Genomic DNA, 23,087 nt, shown 5'->3' with positions numbered 1-23,087 from the left:
TATTTGATCTCCTTTTTCATTTTCTACTGCTCTATCCCTTTTTTTCCTCCGGTAACCACCATACTGTTGTTTGTGTCTATGAGTTTTTGTTTTTCTTGTTCATTTGTTGCTTTCATTTTTCATGTCCCACACATGAGTAAACTCATATGGTTCTTGACTTTTTGTGTCTGACATTTCATTTAGCATCATATTTTCAAGATTCATCCATGTTGTTACAAATGACAGTATTTTATCTTATGGTTGATTAATATTCTATAGTATATATGTACCATATCCTCTATATCCAATCATCTACTGAAGGACACTTTGGTTGTTTCCATGTTTTGACTATCATGAGTAATGCTACAATGAACATAAGGGTGCATATATCTTTGCAAATAAATGTTTTCAAATTTTTTGAGCAGATATGCAAGAAGGGAGGTTGCTGGGTCATATGGTAACTCTATTTTTTAATTTTTTTAGGAACCTCCATACAGTTTTCCATAGTAGCTGTACCAGTTTACATTCCCACCAGCAGTGAATGAGGGTTTCTTTTTCTCCACAACCTCTCCAACACTTGTTATTACTTGTCTTGTTGGTAATAACCATTCTAACAGGTGTGACGTGGTATCTCATTGTAATTTTGATTTGCATTTCCCTAATAGCTTCCATCAATTTTTGAGCAATTCCTTTTTTGCTCAAGATGCTCTTGGTTCACTCCAGGTTTGGCCTCAGCCCCAGAATCAGCTATTTCTTCAAAGAGCTCTTTTCCATTTACTGGAGAATGATATTTAGAAACTGAGATGTGGGCATTAGGAATGTTCCTTTGTGGACAGAGCTAAGAAATATGTATGCCACACCAACACATAGGCAGTTTTATAAATCATGAGTTAAAACTGATGCTTCTAATTTCAACCTGATATCATAGGTAGTATTTTTTCCTATTCTAGGTTTGTATCTCTAAGAATTCTAGATCGAGAGGATCTATATATTTATTTATTTGCCTAATCACATAGCACAAAATAGTTCTATCCATAATTGCTTTGCAAATGTTACTAAAAGCAGTAAATTTATTAATTTTGAGATTTTTTTTTCAGTTCTTTTTATCCTACAATATGGCCCAGTGATGTTATATAGTTCAGAGTATTTTGTTCAAATGTTTCTTGGCTATTTTTTTCTTCTGTGTGATTGTTGCTAAATTGATATATAATTAAAGTTCCCTTATCTTTATTGTTTTTGACTATGTAAAATATGAACATGGTTCAAAAGGCAAAAGTATATAAGAAGATATATTCAGTGAAATCCCTTTCTCCTCTTTGTCCCTTCCACCCTGTTCCTACCCATCCTTTGTAAGTAATGAGTATCCTTTGCGTGTGTTTATCACCTTACAGAACATGACTATTAATAGCATAATACATATATGTTTTTTGTATTTTCTTTTTTTAAAAATTTTATTGGGGTGACATTAGTCAACATGAACATTTAGGTTTCATGTGTGGATTACTAATTTACAAAATCTGTATATAGGACCAGGTGCCCACCCCCCAAGTCAAATCTTCTCCTGTCACCTCATATTAGGACAACCCTTTCTTTCCCTACTACCGCCCCCTTCTCACCCCCCGGCAACCACCACACTGCTATTTGTGTTCATAAGTCTCAGTGTTATATTCCACACTAGAGGCCTGATGCATGAAGATTTGTGCAAGAATGGGCCTTCCGAACACATAAACAACTGTTGGACATAGAAATCGGGACTCAAAAGAACTGTTGGCCCAGAAAGAAACTCACTATAGACTGATTCATTTGCCTCTCAGCATAACCATTATTGCTTGTCTCATTTTCAGTTCCTATAAGTGTATTCCTAGTATCACATGAGCTCACTCATCTAGGGGAAATGATGAACAGCATAGACTGAAGAACAAGAACAGCATTGATCAGACTGTCAGACCTCAGAGGGAAGGTAGGGGAGGGTGGGGACAAGGGAGATAGATCAACCAAAGGACTTGTGTGCTTGCATATGAGCCTAACCAGTGATCACGGACAACAGGGGGAGAGGGGCATGCGTGTGGGGGGGGTTGGGAAGGGAATGGGGGGGGGGGTTGATGACAAATATGTGATACCTTAATCAATAAAGTAATTAAAAAAAAAAAAAGAAGAATGGGCCTTCCTTCCCCTGGCTGATGGCACCGCTTTCGTTCTGCCAGAGCCGCCTTTCTGCCTTTGCTCCGGCCCGGAGCCGCCTTTCCGCCTTCCCATGCTGCCCAGAGGCCCAGAGTGGCTGGGGCGGTGTGGAACACCTGCGTCGTCGCCATGGCGACGACACAAGCATCCCGCCTTGGCTGCTTGGTGCCTGTGTATGCAAATTAACCCACCATATTTGTTGGGTTAATTTGTATGCTTACTCCTGATTGGCTGGTGGGCATCGTGAAGGTACGGTCAATTTGCATCTTTATCTTTTATTAGTGTAGATATGAGTTAAATCATATAGTTCTTAGCTTTTCCTGTTTGACTTATTTCACTTTGCATAATGTTCTCAAGGTCCATCCATATTGTTGTAAATGATGCTATTTCATTTTTTCTTATGGCTGTGCAGTACTCCATTGTGTATATGTACCACGTCTTCTTTATCCTGAAGATTCTTTACCCTCTATCACAGGGCACTTTGCTGTTTCTAACTCTTGGCCACCGTGAATAATGTTGCAGTGAACATAGGGATGCATATATCTCTGCATGTAAATGATTTTGAGTTTTTCAGGTATTTTCTTTTATCCTGAAAATATATCCACATCAGTTAATAGAAATCTTTCTCATTTTACTTTTACTGCTACATAGAACTTTATTAATTGAATGTACTTATGGTTCATTCAGCCAATCTCCTATTTGTGGGTGTTTAATGGTTTTCAATATTTCCCTATTAAAATATAGTGTTTCAACTACATAACTTCTAGAATTAGCTAAAAATAATACTGACAATACCAGGTACTGGCAGATTGCAAAGCACAGGAATTCTTATATATTGCATTGAAAATGCTAAATAGTGTGGACACTTTGGAAAACAGTTAGTAGTATATTATAAAGTTGAACTTACACTTATCATATATACATATATATATATACACACACACACACACATATGTATATATGTGTGTGTGTGTGTGTGTGTGTGTGTGTGTATATATATATATATATATATATATATATATATATATATGATCCAGCAATCTCATTCCTAGGTATTTACCCATTATGTTCACACAAAAACCCATACCTGAATGTTTATAGGAACTTTATTCATTCATACATTGCTAGAAAGTAGAAACAACCCAAGTCCTTCAGTGGGTGAGGGAATAAATGAACTGTGGTATATTCATAACTGGAGTATCACTCTGAAATAAAAAGAAAAGAGCTAAAGATACATGAAACAACACAGGCTCATCTGTGTTGGACCTCAAATGCAGTAGATAAATGAAAGAAACCAGATTCAAAGGCTGTGTACCATCTGAGTCTATTTATATGACACTCCTAAAAAGGGAGAACTCCAGGGGTATAAAATGGGTCAGTGTTTGCCAAGGGCTGGGTGTCAGGGAACAATTTAAGTACAAAGGGGCATGAGGGAGTTTTTGCAGCTGTTGGAATTTTAAAAATCTAGATTGTGATGATGATTATAGGAATATACGGATTTGTCAAAACTAATTGAATGTTCACTAAAAAGGGTGCATTGTACTGTATGTAAAACACCTAAAACTTAAAAAAATTTTTTTTTCAAAACAAGCCCCATAACCTGAGAATTGTTTTACATTTAGTCAGAGGTGTATGTTCAGGGTAGGTTCCATAAAGCAGGATTGTTGATTCAGAGGGTAAATGCACGTGTAGTTTTGTTAGATAATGCCAAATTTTGCTTCATAGATGTACCATTTCCTAAGTCTCCGCTCTGCAGCAATGTAAGAGGTGCTTATTTACTGACAGCTCCTTTAAAGAGAGAATTTTGTTAAGTTTTGAATTTTTGCCAGTTGCATAGATGAAAAAATGGTATCTTTGTATATTTTTATTTTTAAAATTTTTTATTATTTTTTCCTATTACTCTGGGTGAAATTTAGTATCATAAATTTGAAGGCTATTTTGTATTATTATTATTTTTTTTGTAAACTTTCTGCTCATGTATTTTGCCTAATTTTCTACTGATTTTATTCCTTCAATTTTAATGGGTTCTTTACATATTAGAGATATTAGTTCTTTATCTATAATATCATAACATTTTTTTATTGTTTGGATTACCTTAATTTTTCCTTCTCCCAGAACTTTTATACATATATTACTTATATATAGTAAATACCATATTTACTGCTGAAATTATCTTTTTTACCTAACAGTTTACAATTTCTTAGACTGTTGTTAAGTAAAAACCAGTTGAATTCTCCACACTCTCCCTTCCCCTCCCCCCCAGTGTTTAGCTTCAAGAAAATAATTCTTGAGGGATTATCTTTTGATTTTGGTCACAAAATGCTTTGCAGTGTCTCAGTAAAGAGAAATGTTGATTTTTTTCCCCCCCGTATTCTCTTCTGCTTAGTGCAAACACTTGAGTAAATGAAGTGGTAATCGGTGTAGGGATTTCTCAGAAAGAATCCTAATAATTTATGAGAAGCTCTATAGCAAAATCTGGTACTTTTGGGCTAGGGCTCTGGTCAAGGTATTAGAAAATTCTTTATAATTTTGTTACTTGTAGTCACTTAGAATCCCAGGCCTTTGGTTTGTGGGTGTGTTGTTGGTGTTCAGTCCAGCTCTATGAAAGCTTATGTCCAAATGAATTCTATCCTTCTTTTCTCTGAAGTTTTGGAAGCAAAGTAGGACAGAAAAGTACACTGGTGAAAAATGTTTGCCAGGTATTTCCTGGCTTCCAGACATAATATGGGCAGTCGAAATTGATCCTCTGAATGCAAAGGCAATGCCCCTTTAGCTAATCATTTGTTGTTGTCTCCCTTCAGAAAGATGCCTGGTACATTTTAATGACTTGAGATCCAACTAATGCTCAGAAATGTGCACCCAACTGTTTTGTGTAAAGTGGTAATCAAAAGTATTTTCAAGAAGGAGAATGACTCAAGTAATTAGTGAGAAGCAGTCTAAATTCCTTGCAAACTTCTGTCATACTCTTTTTGGATGATCCACCTACTTTGAACGATTTCATAAGAGAAAAATAAATGGCCTGTGTGTGTCTCCTGGGACAGCTGTGCGAACAACAGGGCTAGAGCGCACTAATGCATTTCTGTTTTCATGCACTATCTTTCTCAGCAGCGGAGGTAAATTTCTCAGTACATTGGCTTCTACTCTTGAGTGGAGGGCGGCAAGCAATCTTTTCTTGTAGTCTGTTCTTTCCTAATGGTATGCTTGCCCAGTAATAAAGCAGGTAGATTTATCAGGTTATTACCTGTGGAGACTTTTTCCCCTATCTCATTCACTAGTGAGTCTTTTAACATAGGAGAAATAGCTCCTATTTTGGGGGGCAAGGGAGTGTTAAAAATATTAAATGGATTTATCTGTTAACACTTAAGTGCCATTATTTAGTTTAAAATCAAAATATCATTTTTTTCTTTAATAAGTTAAATCATTTTCTTTATTCTGTATGAGAGGAACTTACCCATTAACCTTTAAATTTTCAGAGGCTTGGACCTGAACTGAGATATATTAAAAAAGAAAAACACCAAAAAAGTTAGATCCTGATATTTTGCAAGAATTTTCATAATTAAACGTTCATGTTTCTTTTCCAGTATTCCCATTTCTACTTGGAATTTTTTTTTCAATCCTCACCCAAGGATATGCTTTTATTGATTTTAGAGAGAGAGGAAAGGAAGGGGGGGGGGAGAGAGAGAGAGAGAGAGAGAGAGAGAGAGAGAGAGAGAGAGAGAGAGAGAAATAAATAAATAAATAAATAAATAAATAAATAAATAAATATGGGTTGGTTGCCTCCCATACACCCCCTTGACCAGGGATTGAACCCACAACCTAGGTATGTGCCCTGACTGGGAATCAAACCCACAACCTTCTTGGTGTATGGGATGACACTCCAAACAACTGAGCCACCATGCCAGGGTTCTACTTGTGATTTTTATATCTTCCTCAAAATATATTGTCTGAAGAGGCTTATAAGACTATTTTTTCAGTGTGCCTTTCATTAATCCTTTTTATAAATTTACTTTCTTACTTTATAGCTTCTTTTGTCTACAGACTCTTTTTAGTCATCTGTACTGGTATAGTGGCATCATTTGTTTGATAGCTGATGTATGGATAGGATACAAGGCTATTTAACAACAAATATTTTACAGACAGTAATTAAGAATTATTGTCTTGATGGAAGCTATTCATATTTATCATACAAATGTAAAAGTCATTTGTATGATAAATATTAGTCATATACATTGGTACTTAGTGATACATGATCTCTAAAAGCTACGTGATTGTGTAATTGTAGAATGTAGTAGTTTCCTTCCTTATATCTACCTCTGAATGTTGTAATTCAGTCACCCCTAAAGTCTTTCACTAGGATATTACTTTAATATCTTAGTTTACATAATATTATAATGTGCTCTGAGGCATCAATTTCTTAGTTACAGAATCTAAAATCTTATTTTTTGCTTCTTTGAAAATAAAGAGGTTTGAGCTGATAGAAGCCACTAATGCTCTCCATTCAGAAACTATATAGGGAATTAGCTGCTGTCCTTGGTGTTGAAATTATTTTGTGTGAATTCATAAGGAAAAGAATTAGTTAAAAAAGCAGAATAATTTTGAATATACTATTTGTGGCTGCGGTTGATATCTTCCTAGATCTATTTGAACTAGGAAAATGCAGACTCCAGTATCTTAATGTCTTGAGTTCCTGACTGCCAGGCAGAGGAAATGTTTAACTATTTTAATCATGTTTCTGTATCTCAGAAAGAAAGCCCTTATGAGAGGAAATGACAACGTCCTACCACAAAGTTATCTCTTATCAGTTATAGTCTCAGTCAATAATGATTTGTCAAACTTGGACGTGTGTAAAATGCAAGAGCTGTGTTATTTACTTTGGAAAGGAAAAATTAGATGAAGCTGATAACAACAGAGTCATGGCTTTTGTTAGGAGACAGAAACCATTAGAGACAGTCATTGTTAGCTTAGGAAAGTGTCCTTGGACCCCTCCCTCTGCCCCAGCTGAAACCTAAACCCACTTGAGTCATTCCTGCAACTTGAGGGAAGGGAGGGGCACAGGAGGGGAAGAAGAATGAAGACAGCTTTGACAGGGATTTAGCATTTTAAATGGGGAGCAAAAGGTGGCCCTTAAAACAGACCTATTTGTGTGAGTCAGAAAAACTGCCTTTTGTTCTCTTCTCCACCCCCATTTATTTAGATTTTTTGAAAGTTCATTTCTTATCCTTTCAAACGTGTAGCATTCCTTCACGTACAGTGCAGGTTGCTCTCTTCCCTTCGCCTTCCCCTAGATGTGATTCTTTTTCATTAGTGAAAGTGGAGAAAACACATCTCGCTCAAAGCAACATGAGTCAGTGCATGCTTTACATACCTTTCTCCTGCACTCTGCTTGGTTCCTCACATAAGGAAGCATGGAGGAAAAATGATTTCTAAATAGTAGGCTATTTTGAAGATAGAGGTAAAGTTTGTGAACGGAAACACCATTTTGTTGCTCCATCTTTTCTTGTCTAAATTTTTGTCGAGATCTTTTCTTGTCTGGATTTCAAAGTAGGCAGTCATGTGCATAGGAGGTCTTAATTGGATTATGGTTTCAGAGCTAAGAAATAGCAAAGCCAATATTTCCAGGTCAGGACATTTAAGCAGTTTGAAGTTGAGTGTGATGATGTCAAGATAGCCTCACAGAAAATGGTTTTGGTTGTAAAAATTTGCTGGAGATGACAGGAAAGGCCTTTGTCTTCTTTGTGTATGTGTGTGTGTGTGTCCCAGGTAAACCAGCCTTATTAGCTCATTCGTAAGAGGCCCCAATAGCTTATTCATCACAGATTTGTAGAGAAACTGTCTCCTAATGTGGATATTTATTCTATAAGGATGGGTCCAACATGTGAAAGGGCCAAGGCTCTGTCTGAAGAATGCTTGAAGCAGTTTCCTTTTGAATAAAACTATAGGTCTGAGGCAAAGCAAAACAAAAGGAATAAATTTCACAAAGAGCATACAAACAAAGTTGTGATTGAATTTTTTATTCAAAATTAGGTAAGGAAATATCCTTAACTTTTTGTAAATCTATAATAATAAAAGTGCAATATGCTAATTAGACCGGATGTTTTCCTGGACATCCTTCCAGACGACCTTCAGATGAAGCCGGGGCTGCAGCCTCGGGATTGAGGTAGCTGCCATGGCTGCAAGGGAGGGATTGAGGCAGCTGCCGTGGCTGTGAATGCCTACTCTTGCACTAATTCCATGCATTGGGCCTCTAGGATATTTATAATAATTACTTTTGTAATCATTAATTCTAAATAATTTCCTATACAGATCAAGGTTTTTTTTTAAATGTTTCTTTTCTTTTTTTACATGCATGTCTAATTTTTATATAGTTTAAATACTATTATAAATCTGATTTTATCAAGTTAATCTAGTTTTCTTTGTTTTGAGATTGTGTTTTGCTTAGCTGTAGTTTTCACTGGTAGGGTCTGGTTTTCTGGAAAGACAAATTATCTTCAGATCTCCACTTTTCAGTCAAAGATGCTTTAATGTGTGGTCATTTCTAGTAAAAGTGCCCCAGTGGTCACTTGTTGCTTCATTTTGTGTTAAGATGTGCTTTTGAATCTTACTTTTTCTTTAACTACATGTGCCCATGTGTCTGTAAACTTTTTTCTCAGTAATGCTGCTTGGGCCATGGTGTAGGATCTGGATCACCTTACTAGCAATCTTTGAATTCATATAGAAGTTTGTTTGAGTGCTTACAGAGTACACAGCACTATGAGATTCTTAAACATGGAGATGTAATCTTTGCTTTCATGGATGCAAGCAAATGAACAAAATTGTCAATTAATTTTGAACCGATAAACATACAAGTGCTTATATTCTGATGAATCATACAATTACCAGTGTTATAGTAAAAACTTCAGCTAGGTCTTTAAAAAAATATTTCTTAGGTTATTTTCTCTTTTATGTTTTATTTTGTTTTGCTTAATATTTACTTTCATACTCTCCTTTTATTCTTTCTAAATTCCTATGGGTCAACTGATAGTTTCTTTTTCAGTTGAGGAAATTAAGGCCAAAGTAAATTGTGATTTACTTTTGTCAGGTCACATAACAAATCAGTTTTAGCACTGCGACTATACTCTAGTTCTTACCTGATGTTTTCTGTTTTACTTTCTCTTTTGATGTACTAGTATAGGTTTAATCTCCAGGTGTTGCTCATTTGCTGGTATTACTTGTAGGTTTGGCTTTTCCATTCTTCATCGTATTTTTTATATGATCTCCCCCTCTTCTTCCTAGCATAGTTCTGTATTTTTTTCTTACAGTGAGTAGTAAAAATGAATGCAGTTGCTATTAATAGCTTTGTTTGAATATTTTGTGACAATCTTGATTGTTTTGCAGGTACCTGGGACCCAAGATTTGGTGGATTTCTCTCCTGTTTATCGATGTCTACACATATATTCTGTCCTGGTGAGTCTTTGTCTGGCTTTGCCTAATAAAAATACATATTGAATTCAAACTCTGCTTTCTCATTTTTGATAATTTTCTGTTTATTAAGAGTAAGGACAGAAAACTATTACTTAAGGAGTATTAATTGGAAAAAATCTTTTTTTCTTGACCCTTTTATGGTTGCCATGTAATATGCCTTAGCTAGTAACATTAATTTCTGTGTTTGTAGATTATACCTAAAAATAGTTACACGTTCAGATTTCAGTTCTTAATTTAATAATGTAGTTATTTAAATAACAATAGCCTATATTTACATATTACATTCATATATGTAAAAACTATTTTATTCCTGATGACAGTTTTTCCTTTTGTCCTACAAAGCATATGGAAAGGAGGTAAATTTTATGGGTGTGAATGGTATTCTAATAAATGAATTAGAATTTATCTCCATCTGTACACCTATGTGCAGACACACAGATATATACAAGATATATACAAAGTCAGTCAAAAAAATTAAAGTATCATGAAAGACAAATTGATGACAGAAGCCCATTATTGATAATTTTTATAGCAAAGTTCAGTGAAGCTTCTATCAGATTGTTTTTAATATCATTCTAAGCAAAATAAGTTTGAGTGTATCTTATTGCCCGGTCCAGTCTGTTATTCATTTTCTTTCTTCGTGTATTTAACATATTGTCACGAGGCCATTACTCCAGATAGTTTGGGACTGGTCTGTGGATTTTTTAAAAAAATATTTATTTTTATTGATTTCAGAGAGGAAGGGAGAGGGAGAGAGAGTTAGAAACATCAATGATGACAGGGAATCATTGACCGGCCACCTCCTGCATGCCCCCAACTGGGGATCAAGCCCGCAACCTGGGCATGCGCCCTTGACCAGAATTGAACCCAGGACCCTTCAGTCCACAGTCCAGTGCTCTATCCACTGAGCAAACCAGCTAGGGCTGGTCTGTGGATTTTATGGCTTATGGCCTGCAGTATATGGTGGTGATCTCCATTAGTTTGAGAAAAGAGCTGGTAATGTCCTCTCTTCTATTCTCCTTTCTTTTAGTTCTTGCTGTCCAGCTCCCTCTTCCCCTCTCCATCTGTTCTTCTTCTCCACTCCTTTTCTCTATCTATCATTCCTTGTTATATAAAGGTGAAGCGGGATATATATAGATTGAGATGTATCAAGGCTTTTAAAATAAGTTGACAACTTTTTTTCATGTACAGAGAATTACAGAAATCATATATATCATAGTTAGCAACACAATATTATCATCGTTTCATACAAAGCTGCCTTTTGTATTTTATTTTATCATGTTTTTTCCATTCTTCTCTTATCCACAAGCCCATTTGTCTTCCATCCCTAACTAACTCTAATATGTTTAATATATGGTCATGATTGTGTTTGTGTCCTTGAAAATTGTGATTTTTTTTTTTTTAATGTATAGGTGTTTTTAACTTACTCAAATGGTGTTGTCTTATGGATCGAGTTTTACTTCTTGTATTTTTTTTTAACTCAGCACTATTCCTAATATCTATTCTTGTTATTGTCTGTATATCTAACTCGTTGCCTCCCACTTCTGCTTGATAGTTAACTGATGGTTTGTATGTGCTGTTGTAATTATCTATTATGTTAATGATCAACACTTAAATTTGCCTCTAACATTTTTCTGTAACAAATAGTATACCCTTATGGACTAGTGTGTAAGTTTCTATGGTTTCTTTACCTAGGAATGAAATTTCTGGGTCATAAGAAATATGTAAAATACTTAATTTCACTAATTTTTAATTTTTGTTAACCTGATGGATATTGAATGACAGCTGTTTGTTATAATTTGCATTTCTCTGATTACTAGTAACATTATGCTTCTCATTTTAGACTTACTAATCATTTAAAGTTTGTCTTCTCTAAACTATCTTTAACCTTTGTTCAATTTTGTATTGCATTTTTTTCTGGTAAAACACCTAGAAAATAAATATAATTTTTCCCCTCTGAAATGGCTAGCCTGTTATATATAAAGTAGGTGAAAAGGTGTTTTTTTTTTTAATTTTGTTTCTGTATCACAGTGATTTTTTTAAAATTACATCTGAGATGACATTGATTAATAAGATTATATAGGTTCAAGTATACAATTCTATGATACATCATCTGTATGTTGCATTGTGTGCCCACCACCCAAAGTCAAATCTTCTTTGGTCACCATATATTTGATACCTTTTACCATTTACTATCTCCCTAACCCCCTTCCCTCTGGTAACCACCATACTGTTATCTGTGTTTATGAGTTTTTGTTTGTTTTTCTTGTTTATTCATTTGTTGCTTTCAGTTTTATGTCCCAGATTAGTGAGATCATATGGTTCTTAACTTTTTCTGTCTGACTTATTTCGCTTAGATAGATATTCTCAAAATTTCTTATTTTAGTTTTCTCTTTTTGCTGGGAAGAGAAATTTCAGAAATTTCTTATATATGGTAGATATTAACAGTTTAGGTTACTGTGAATGTTTTTTTCCAGTTTGCCACCATATGCTAAACTATGTCTATGTTATTTTTCATGAAAAAGAAATTATTGATTTTGATATAATCAGTCCATGAATTGTAACCTTTCATGTAGTTTGTTTTGTATTTCTTTTCTTTTTTTAAATCCCTTTATATTCTGAGGTCATAGAGCATTCCCTTACATTATCTTTAACATTTTACCATTCACATTTCGATTTTGATCTAGCTTGGGTTCATCATTTTATATAGTATGAAGTATAGATTGAACTTAATTTTTTTCTATATGATGAATTCAGTTTTACCAATCTCATCTACTACATAATTTGTACATCTCCAGTGATTCCTGGTAGCACCTCTGCAATACCCTAAATATGCATATTTATATGAATCTATTTTTTAGCTCTATAGTTGTTACATTTGGTTTTTTAACATATCTACATAAAAGGTAAAAGAAGTCCCTTCTCATTTCTTCTCTTTTAAATTGCTTTCACTATTATTGACCTCTACTTTTAAATATATATTTTAGAATCAGTTTGAGTTAATAAAAAAGTACTTCTAGAATTTTGATTTGAATTGATTGAATTTATAGATAAATTTTGGGAAGAATTGATACTTTTATAATGCTGAGTCATCTCATTCATGAAAGAATAAGATCTTTTAAATTATTTAATTGAGCTTTTTTCTATGTTAATAGGTTTGGGCATTCTTTGTTAGGGTAATAGTAAAATATTTGTAATTTTTGTTACTGTTTTCTACTTTGTTTTCTAATTAGTTATTGCTGATATTGAGGAATGCTTGATTTTTGTATGTTAACCTTACACCTGGCAACTTGGCTCAACTTTTTTATTACAGTTTGTTTTTTAGTTTATGATAGCTTTCTATATAGTTGATCATAATGTCTGAAGATATTGATTTTGTTTCTTTTATTTCTGTTTGTATATCTCATTGTTCTTTTTATTGTCTTATTTTATTCACCAGGATCATTATTACCTTATTGTTTAGGAAGGTGATAGTGTGCATCCTTGTCTGATTTCTAATCTCAAAGAGAATATATCTGTAATTTCTCTCTTAACTGATGTTTACAGTAGGTTTTTGGTAAAGATTCATCTAGTTATTCCTAGACTCCTGAATTTTTTAAAATAAAAACATAAATAAATGTCACATTTTATTGAATTTGTATTCTAGATATATTAATACAATTCTGTGGTTTTTATCCTTTAGTTTATAAATGTGATGAATTTCATTGATAGATTTTTCTGATTTTAAACCATCCTTGTATTCTTTAGATAAATCCACGTTGATGAGGATGTTTTACTGCTTTTTTAACATCCTGTGGAATTTGTCTTATTTGTTTATTCATTTATTTTTACTCTCTCTTTCTTTTGGGGTGTGTGTGTGTGTGTGTGTATATATATATATATATATATATATATATATATATATATATATATATATGGTTTTAAGTAACACAGGCCTATGCTTTTCTTTCTTTTTTTTGGTACTGTCCTTATATGGTTTGTAAGTCACTGTTATACTAGTCTCATTAAGATGGTTGAACATTCTTCCCTTTTCTCTATTTTATGAAATTTATATAAGATAGGAGTTATCTATTCCTTGAAAGTTGAGTAGAAATCCCATGTACAGTCATATGCATTTTTTTCTTTGCCACACAACTTTCTTCTTCCTCCCTATCATCCTGATTCCATTTTCCATGATTTTGTTTAGTCTCTTCATTAGCATGTATGGTTATAGGAGTTCACAGTTGTTGTATTTAACCCAAATGTTATTAGAATAAGAACCATATTCACTCATATCAAGTTTCAAGGTTTATTTTAGGCCTCATAATAGCAAAATTGTTATTTTCCTCTCAAATAGTGTGAAGTCTATGAAAATGTATAGTTTGTTTAGTTTAATGTTATATTCTTAATACAAACAACAGTCCTTAACATATGGTAGGTACTTAATGAATGAATAAATAGAAAAGTGGTAGCTGAAGAATGCAGTACATTTGTTTAAACATATGCAAACTCTGACCTTATTATTCACTTACTTATTTTCTCTTCTGCATGAAATGGGTTTGGAGAAGCAAGGATAAATGAATAAGTCAAGAACTTCTGCTTTAAAAGGAAATTATAATCTATGATGGCAGAAGTTACACTTTTTGAATGACTATAATATGACAGACTATATCTCATCACTGTGTGCACGCTAGTTTTTGTCAGATTTTATGATATGGAAATTTTAACAAATTTTCCTCAAGTGAGAGCTCTAATAGTGATTCATAAGAGTACTGAAGTAATTTATTTGCACACTTATTAGCCGTCTGGTGTTAGGCAAGTCACTTAAACCTTAGCTTTTCACACAGGGAATGAGATAATAATTACCTGCGTAGTGCAGTTATAGGTATTGTGTGAACAGTGCCTGGCCCAGTCTGTGGCACATAATTAGCATTTAATAGAGGACAGTTGAGCTAGCAAAAGTTATGTATTTCTGATGCTGATTATTAGACACATAATTAGTATTTTAAAAAGTATTTGGCAAAGTATAGACATGTAGATAGCGGTTCTAATCTCTACCATCAACATAAAAAGTTGATCAATTATTTAAAATCTATACATTCTTAAGTATACAAAGACTATATAGTCCTAACCTGTGAAGACTGAACAGGTAAGACCTCAGCTCTATATTTTTCTGGAATGCATTGTTATCTTTTAAACATTGCTGTTCCAGATTTATAGGGACTTTAAGAACTCAAATATCTCCTTTGCTAAAGCAAGGGCCAGACCATGTATAACATCTAGGGATGACTCTTTTCAAAGCTTTTTGGAGTCTGTAATTTGTCACTTCTCTGTATTTGTTTCCTAATTCTTAAAGGAGTAATTTGTATTTTGTATGGTGAAGGATAGGTCCTCATAATATTGGCAAAGCTATTTAAAAGTGGATTATTTAATATAAATATTTGTAACACATATCTTCGTATATTGTAATCTAATTAAGATAGACATTAGATTTGGGAGTAAAGAAATTAGGACTGAGTAGAAAATAAACCTTATTCCTCTCATTCCTTTCCATCCCAATACTTCTCTTTACTTCTTCATTCTTCGTTTTCTCATCAACTCAGTATATTTATGTTCTGTTCATATCATCACCCTCAGTCTATATCTTACTGGATCTTTTCGCTACTTTTGACTTTGTAGATAGTGTCCTCCTTAAAATTCTTAATCCCTTTGTCTTTCATCTCAATATGTTCCCTTCTCTTCTACCAGCCTTTTTGAGAATTGTCACCTGTTTTGGTTCTTGTGGGCTTTACTTCTTCGTGTCCTTCAGTGTTTCCACTTCTTTCTCTCCTTCCTTTCTTGAATGATAGTACCTGTTTTCATGGTTTAATATGCTAATGACTTTCAAACCTGTATATGTATTTCTCAGCTTTTCCTTGAGCTTTGCACTTTTTAGTATATAGTGTACGGAACCGTACCTTTTGGATAGTCCATAGGCAGCACAAGCTCTGTGTTTCAAAATGAGCTCACTGTTCCCACCACCACCTTAAAATTCACTTCTGAATTTACAGTGAGCCCAGATAATAACAGCATCATCTACCTAGTTACCATGCAGAAACCTAGACTCTTCCTTCTTCTCATACCATATTCAGAAGTCCCAATCTTACAAATGTTACCTTGATCTCAAAATTTTCACTTCATTTCATCCTCCCCATCTTAAAATGGTTGCCCTAGTTCAGATTCTTACAGGGATTATTGAAACTAACTGTTCTCTCTACCTTGCAGCATAAACCACTAACTTATTTCTCCCTGTTGTGATAGTAATCTGTCATGCAAATTTGACATATATGTTACTGATTTAAATTCTCTAAGTGGTCGTCTGTGGAATAAAATATATAATTATGGAAGATAATATAGCATGTGTAGTTTAGAAGGTTTTCCATGTCCTGTCATATTTCTGCTGCTTACCACCTAGCTTTAATGATACCTTCTCATCCATTCCTCATGCTAGTCCTACTGCCTGAATTACTATTCTCATTTCTTTTTAACTTACTGATTCATATTTATTTCATACTTGTGCCCTCCAGCAAATTTTCCTGACATATCAGGTTGACCACGGTGGATCCTCATCCCCTTTGCACTATTATAGGACCCAGTCCATGTTTCTATTAGTGTATATTATATTATATTATATTATATTATATTATATTATACTATATTATATTATTCTAAATATGTACTCTTTTCCCTCAATAGAGTATAAGCTCGTTTAGGGCAGGTACCATGTTTTATTCATCTTTTTTAGCCCTTGCACTTAGCACTCAGTACTCAATAAATCCTTGTTTTTGATTTTGAAAGATACCTGCCCTCCTTTGACCCGCAAATGAATCCAGCATTTTAGTCTCAGGCAGTGTTATACAATATCAGGGCTGGGACTCAGACGAGGGAAAACAGTTCTATTGGTGTCCAACGGAAGGATCATAACAGAAGTAACAAAAAGTTCTAATATTTTGTCATTTACAATAGTGTTTATCTGAACTTTTGGCCTGGAGGATAACAAGGCACACTTTGAATAAACATGGCAATATTTATTATTTTTAGTGAAACCGACCTTCCATTCACCCCCCTTTTATGGCTGTGCTGCTTATAAATTCCCAAAGGATTATTTGAAAAATCCTACTTATATCTGCCAGCCTTATCAGTAGGGCAGGAGTTCACGTATTGTAACAGGAGGTCAGACTTCGGTCATGGTCTTATAGATGGGGCCAAGCACCTGTAAATTCTTCCTTTGGTGACTAAAGTGAAGTACAATATCAAACAGGCAGTGAGACTTTTCTAGGAAGTGCTGAACTTTGGCAGGAAGGGCAAACTTTGGCAGGAGGAGGGGAGGGAAGAAAGTGAACAAGGGTCAGATAGTGGTTAATTGAGACTTGGTCCTTGATGTAATAATGCAATGGAAGTGTGCAAGGCAAAGGTAGATATATTTTATAGAATTATTTTAAACAGCTTTTACTGTTTAACTCTTCATATACAGTTTAGAGATGAGCAGGTAAGGGGCAGGATATAAAACATTTTATAGTTATTAAAGAAAATATTTTTAAGAAGGGATAAAATAAGCTAAAATGTTTTCTGGAATGGAAGTGATAAATAATAATAATAATCTAAGATTCTTGTACATGGTGAAGTAGTAGTTTAAAATATGGGTGGACTATCTGTCTAATGAAGAAAAGAAACCAGTCTGTCTGGCAGATTTTTTTGAAAATTCTATCAACTCAGTGAGGTCTGTCATGTTGATGGGCTCCAAGCCTTGAAACCAGCTCATTTTAGGAAAGATTTGTATGTTCTTTTAAGCAACATCTTTCTGACTCTTCTCCAAATTTGCTGCTCACTCACCCTTCTATCACTGAAAGGGTATGTGTGGATATATATATATATATATATATATATATATATATATATATATGTATGTGTGTGTATATATGTGTATATCTGTATTCATATGTATTCATATTTAAGAAGAACTTAGGTGTCATTAACAGACTGGGGATCAAACCTGTAAATATAACCCTACCCCCAGTCTGTGGGTCTTGTTTATGATCTTATTCTAGTCTTGGTTATCTACATCATCTGTGTATTAACAATTTTTTAAAAATCTCATATTAAAAATGTTGATACATGTACACCTTTGACCTCTGTATTTTTCTGCATGTGTGTTATACTATAATAAAAAGTTTACTTTAAAGATTTCTGACATCTTGGGTTTAGGGATAGAAATTATAGCAACACATGAATTTTTTTTAATAAGCAGCAGCCTCTCAGTATTACATGAACTATGCGAATCTCAGTTGTATCTAATTCCCTTCGATCACTAAAGAAGACTGTAAACCAGCCAAAGATATAAGGAAATGCAGAATGTATTGAATTCATTATTACAAAGGTTCTAGCAAGTTCAGTATAATTTTAACTTCCTTGGGCAAAAGGCCTCTGAGAGTTTGATGAAAGCTGTGAACCTTTCCCCCAGACAAAATGCACATAGGCACATGCATGTAGAATTTTGCTTAGAATTTCAGAGGCTTCCCCAATTTCTGAGTCTTATTCATCTTAGACCTAGAAAGAATCCCTCATCTAAAGGGAACTACAAGGTGAGTTATGTTTTAGGTATCTACTGATTATAGACCTGTGCCTCAGAAAAGCTTACCCAGTTCCATTTGAGTATTCCCTTTTATGTCTCCTAAGGACTCCCTACCACGTTGCCTTTTTCTTAGGTTTTGAAGCCTTGCCAAAATCTAAATTTAAAAGCATATTTCAAATTGACCTTATTTCTGTATCATAAATCCTTATTCCCTGAGCAGCCATTATCCATGGCAAGCTGGTCACCTGCTTTTCTGTTAAGAATAAATTAGCCTTATCACCTAAACTAATAGTTTTGTCCCCTGAATTCTTCTACTTAGAATCAGAGCAGAGATTTAGGAATAATTATGAGAACTCTAGTCAGTAATTTATCTTCTTGAACATAAGTAATTGTGTTGTTTTAGAATATTTTACTTTTACTAATATCTCTTACTTTTAATAATATCTCTTTCTCCTTGGCTATATTTAGGAGAGGTGAATCAGCAGCACAGTTAGAACTTACCCACAAACTCTTTACAATCCTTCATGATCATTGCTGGAGCAGGGATGGGGTGAGGTGGCGTGGGCAGGAAGCTTCCTGGAACGTATTTCTCCCTTTCTAATCTGAAGGTTTCTGCTCACATGGTCTGCACTGACAGCTGCAGGAGACTACAAATTCATGGTCATGTAGCTATAGATAATAGCAAGGAAAGGATGTGGTGAGTGGAAAAAGGGACAGATATAAGCAGTTCTAAGTGACGTGTTTTCTGAGGTGTTCAGGGAATTAGTGAAACTGCTTAGAGAACTTTGGTAGCAATTGGCTATTTTAGTAAAACACTTGGGAAATAAATACTTGAAAGATCTAAGACTACTGGAGTTTTCAATGAAAGGAAAGTGAATAGTTTTGGCATTCTCAAGGCTAGACTAAAAGATCCCATTGTATAATGGTAGTTGAAGGGTTGTTGTTTACACATGTATTTATAATAATATTATCTTGGATTATATATAATACTTTGTTCACAAATTTGACTATATTAAGTAAGTGACTTATAGGTTAAATATGAAGAAAACACCTTACTTGGTAGAGAATGGCCTCACACTGAATCATGCTGTGAAATAATTTTGTTGGCACCAGAGGTAAGAGTTTTAGGGTTCTTATTCCTGAACTTTTATCAAAAGGCACTGTTGTTGTTTAATAGTCTAGTAAATTTAGCAGCAAAAATTGGAACACAGACTTAAAGTAAATCTGAAGGATTAAATGTAGTTTTAATGGTCAGATTTTATTGATTTTAAAAAATGAGACCCCAATTTAAAAAAAAATAGCAAAACGTTTCTGCTACATGGAGGTTGGCAAATGAAAAAAATGTACACATCAACTTCACATAGTTTTTTGTCAGTGCTTCTCACTGGCCATTGATCTGATAGTGAATTCTAATAGGTAAATAGAGCTCTGATTGTGTTTTTTTTTTAGTTTTCATTAAAATTGATTGTACATTACCATAGCCTAGTTTTTTTTAGAACTACTTTGATTCCATTATAAATGTTGAGACTGTTGACTTGTATTTATTTTATATAATTATAGTAAAAATCCTTTATTTAAACTCTTTCAATATTTTACCAAGACACTTGAGTGAACATTTAAATATTCCATCTGGGTGTTAAATATAAGCAGGGTCATTTACTACTCCTATGGTAGAAATTAAGACAAATGAGAATGAGACCTATGTGCAAGATTCTGGGTGCCTAGTTTGTGAGCAAGGTGTTTTTCTTTGTGTGTGTGTGTGGGGGGGGGGGGGGGGGGTTCTTCTTTTCTGAATTTTTAAAGATGGTCTTACAGAGAAAGAGAGAGGGAAACATCACCTTATTTTGCCGGTCACACGAAATTGGAAACCAGAGGCATAGAGCTTAATGATCCAGATTTGCTTCAAGTTGTCTCTAAAGATATGTTTCTGGAGAACACCAGTCTCATCAGTTAATCTGTTAAAAAAGAGGCTCCTGTTTTAAATGTCATTGAAACTCTGTACTTTGTTGCTGTTTTGGGTTTTTTATAATTCATATTGGTATATTCAAGTATATTCAGAGAAGATCTGCAAAAAATAACCATTTTAAATTGTAACCATGATAAATTTCATTTATTTACAGTGAAAGATGTAAAGATGGTCAGGAGACTTTCTGCATTAAAAAAGTTTATAATTGCCCAGCCATTGTGGCTCAGTGGTTGAATGTCTACCCATGCACCAAGAAGTGGTTGGTTCGATTGCCCTTCAAGGTACAGGCCCGGGCTTCAGGCTCGATCCTCAGTAGGGGGTGTGCAGGAGGCAGCCTATCAATGTTTCTCTCTCATCCGTATTCCTCTCTCTCCCCCTTCCTTTCTTCCTAAAAATCAATAAAAATATATTTAAAGAAAGTTTATAATTTAATGTATCTAAAGAAAAGCTGCTTTGTAAGGGACTCTGAAAAGGCCTGGTTTCTTAAAAAAAAGAAATCCATCATTCTTATTTGAAATATATACATTTTCTTTGGGAAATAAGAAAAGAACATTGAACTTTTAATGGAAAAGCCTTTCTGAGAACAGTAATTTGAAATGAGTATGTAGCATTTTCAAATCCTTTGGAATGGCATGTTAGGAAGGAATTCTGATATTCATGTACTTGAAATTTATTTTTTAAGAACTTTATGTGACTAATATTTCAGGTGCTGATATTTAGACAATATTCCTCTTGATCATCTTTATAACTGTTTTTTTTTTTAATTTTTCATTTTAAATGGACTTTCCCCCCCTCTCATAATATTCATCTGTTTGGCCCCACTATCTCAGACAAATGCAAGTTGCACTGTAGAGAAGCCAGCTTATACTGTAAGAACAGAGCTGGAAGCTTTCTGGTTTGTTTCCATAGTGATCTTGAGTACTTCTGAGCCATAGAATGTATGTTAAGTATTTTCTTGAGAGGTTTTTTATTTTTTAATGTGGAAAGTTTTGCCCTGAAATATTTGGTGACTCCTAGTTCATCTCTGACACTTAACAGATTGTTCCATCACTCTCCTGCCATATCTCACGGCCTCTAGTTTCACTGACCCACCAGTGCCTGGTGAGGTTAGATAGGCGTAAACACTACATAGATCATAGAGAAAAGCTGAGGGTGAGATACTTTGTGCACTGCATTGATAAGGACACAGGAAAAGCCATTTATAGTGATAACTTTCCTGTAGTATGGGCTAATGGGCCCTGGTTTGTAGTAGCTGTAATCTAACTTTTTATGATTGTCATATGGCTCTTTTAACCTGGTGACCTTATTACCCATGGGCATACATATCAATTGGCTTTGAACAAAACAAGGGGAAAAATGATTAAATTTTTTTTTTTTTCCTAGACATGTTTGCATTTGTTTTTCAAAATGCTTACTTTGGAAACATTGAACTTCTCAAGTGTGTTTGCTTTTTTTCCTTTTTTAACAATAATATCTCACTTAAACAGCTTTAGATACCACAATAATAACTATTTATTACGCTGTGGTAAAATGAATAAGAAATAATTCATTTTCCACATAACACCCAGTAATCCTTCTAAACACAATTTAAATTATATCAAAATTGTGCTCTAACTATTTTAATTTTTAATTGTTCTCAGAATAAAGTAAATTTCTTAACTTGGCTTAACTCTTACCTCACCTCTTGCTCTTTTCCTCCTGCCTGCGCATGGTCTGTACTCCAGATGGACAGACCCCCATCTCTCATAATGATGTCCTAGACAGGCATTCTTTCCTGAAACATACTTTATATTTTGTTCCTCCCTTTTAATGTTTCTTTGTATTAATTATGCCAAATTTCTCCCATTACTGAGATCTCTGGATTTGGCATTTATAATCTTCTCTCCCTCATCTCATATAGTCAATCAGATCACTTACATCTTTTTCTTTCTTTTCCTTCCTATTTTGGTTGTGACTGCCAGGTTTTTGTTTGTTTTCAGTTTTTAAATTTAAAAAATTTTAATTTTTTTTTACTTCCTTAAAATGCCTTCTATACTGAAAACTTAGTTTAATACATTGTCCCAATAGTTTTGGACATTATGAGGAGGAGTATAAATAACTGTAACCAGAGCCTCATGATCTAAACTAGAGGACAAGTAGGGGAGGAATTTCCTTTTGTTTTATAGGGGAAATTTGGTCATTCACACAGTTACGTAAGTTGCATCTACCAAAATGATCTAACCAGAAGCAAATGCTATAACTGGAGCTCATGTTTATCCATGGTTGTAGCAGGTGTAATGAAGAGTTTGTTTTTAACCTATGACTAGAACTGATTTATTTTAAATTGTGGGGGATGGAAAAGCTGAGCTTGCGACTGTAGTGGATTCTGTATTTTCTCAGAGTCCTATAACACAGACCACAGTGTGGAGGTGAGGTAATTTAGAACCTTAACACTGGAGTAGAAACTTAGACTTTTAGTCTGTCCACATCTCAGATTTTCTCGGAGCATAGGTAGAATCCGTCTTATTGTTTTGTTTCAATGTTTTTCTTAAAATATATATATTTTATTGATTTCAGAGAGGAAGGGAGAGGGAGAGAGATAGATAGAAACATCAATGATGAAGTAGAATCATTGATCAGCTACCTCCCCCCGGGGATTGAACCTAAAACCCAAATATGTGTACCCATCAGTGACCAAGAATCAAACCCACAACCTTTTGGTGTAGGGGATGATGCTACAACCAAATGAGCCACACTGGCCAGGGCTCTATTTCCATATTTTAAACAATTTAAATAATTTCATTCTCACAGTGTTTCTGTGAGAATGAAATTAAAGAATATAGGTAAAAACACCTGGCATAGTATCTGAAGCAAACTAAATCTTAAAGAAAGATTTATCCTTTCAACTTTTACATATTCTGTTCCCCTGCC

General features: G+C 34.2%; 1 protein-coding gene across 4 annotated transcripts in view; it reads left to right on the top strand.

Annotated features, from left to right (window-relative positions):
• EXOC6B (exocyst complex component 6B) overlaps positions 1-23,087 on the top strand; it is a 516,821-nt gene that overhangs the window by 206,337 nt on the left and 287,397 nt on the right. For all 4 annotated transcript variants that reach the window (XM_079791731.1, XM_079791730.1, XM_079791732.1 and 1 more), the window contains one exon: positions 9,535-9,603. In XM_079791731.1, the coding sequence (XP_079647857.1) occupies positions 9,535-9,603 (69 nt within the window). The remainder of the gene's footprint in view (positions 1-9,534; positions 9,604-23,087) is intronic.

Source organism: Cnephaeus nilssonii (genome assembly GCF_951640355.1).
Source record: "Cnephaeus nilssonii genome assembly, chromosome: 15".
Lineage (NCBI taxonomy): Eukaryota > Metazoa > Chordata > Mammalia > Chiroptera > Vespertilionidae > Cnephaeus > Cnephaeus nilssonii.
The sequence above is the reverse complement of the archived record's forward strand: the minus strand, read 5'-3'. Positions and strand labels throughout refer to the sequence as shown.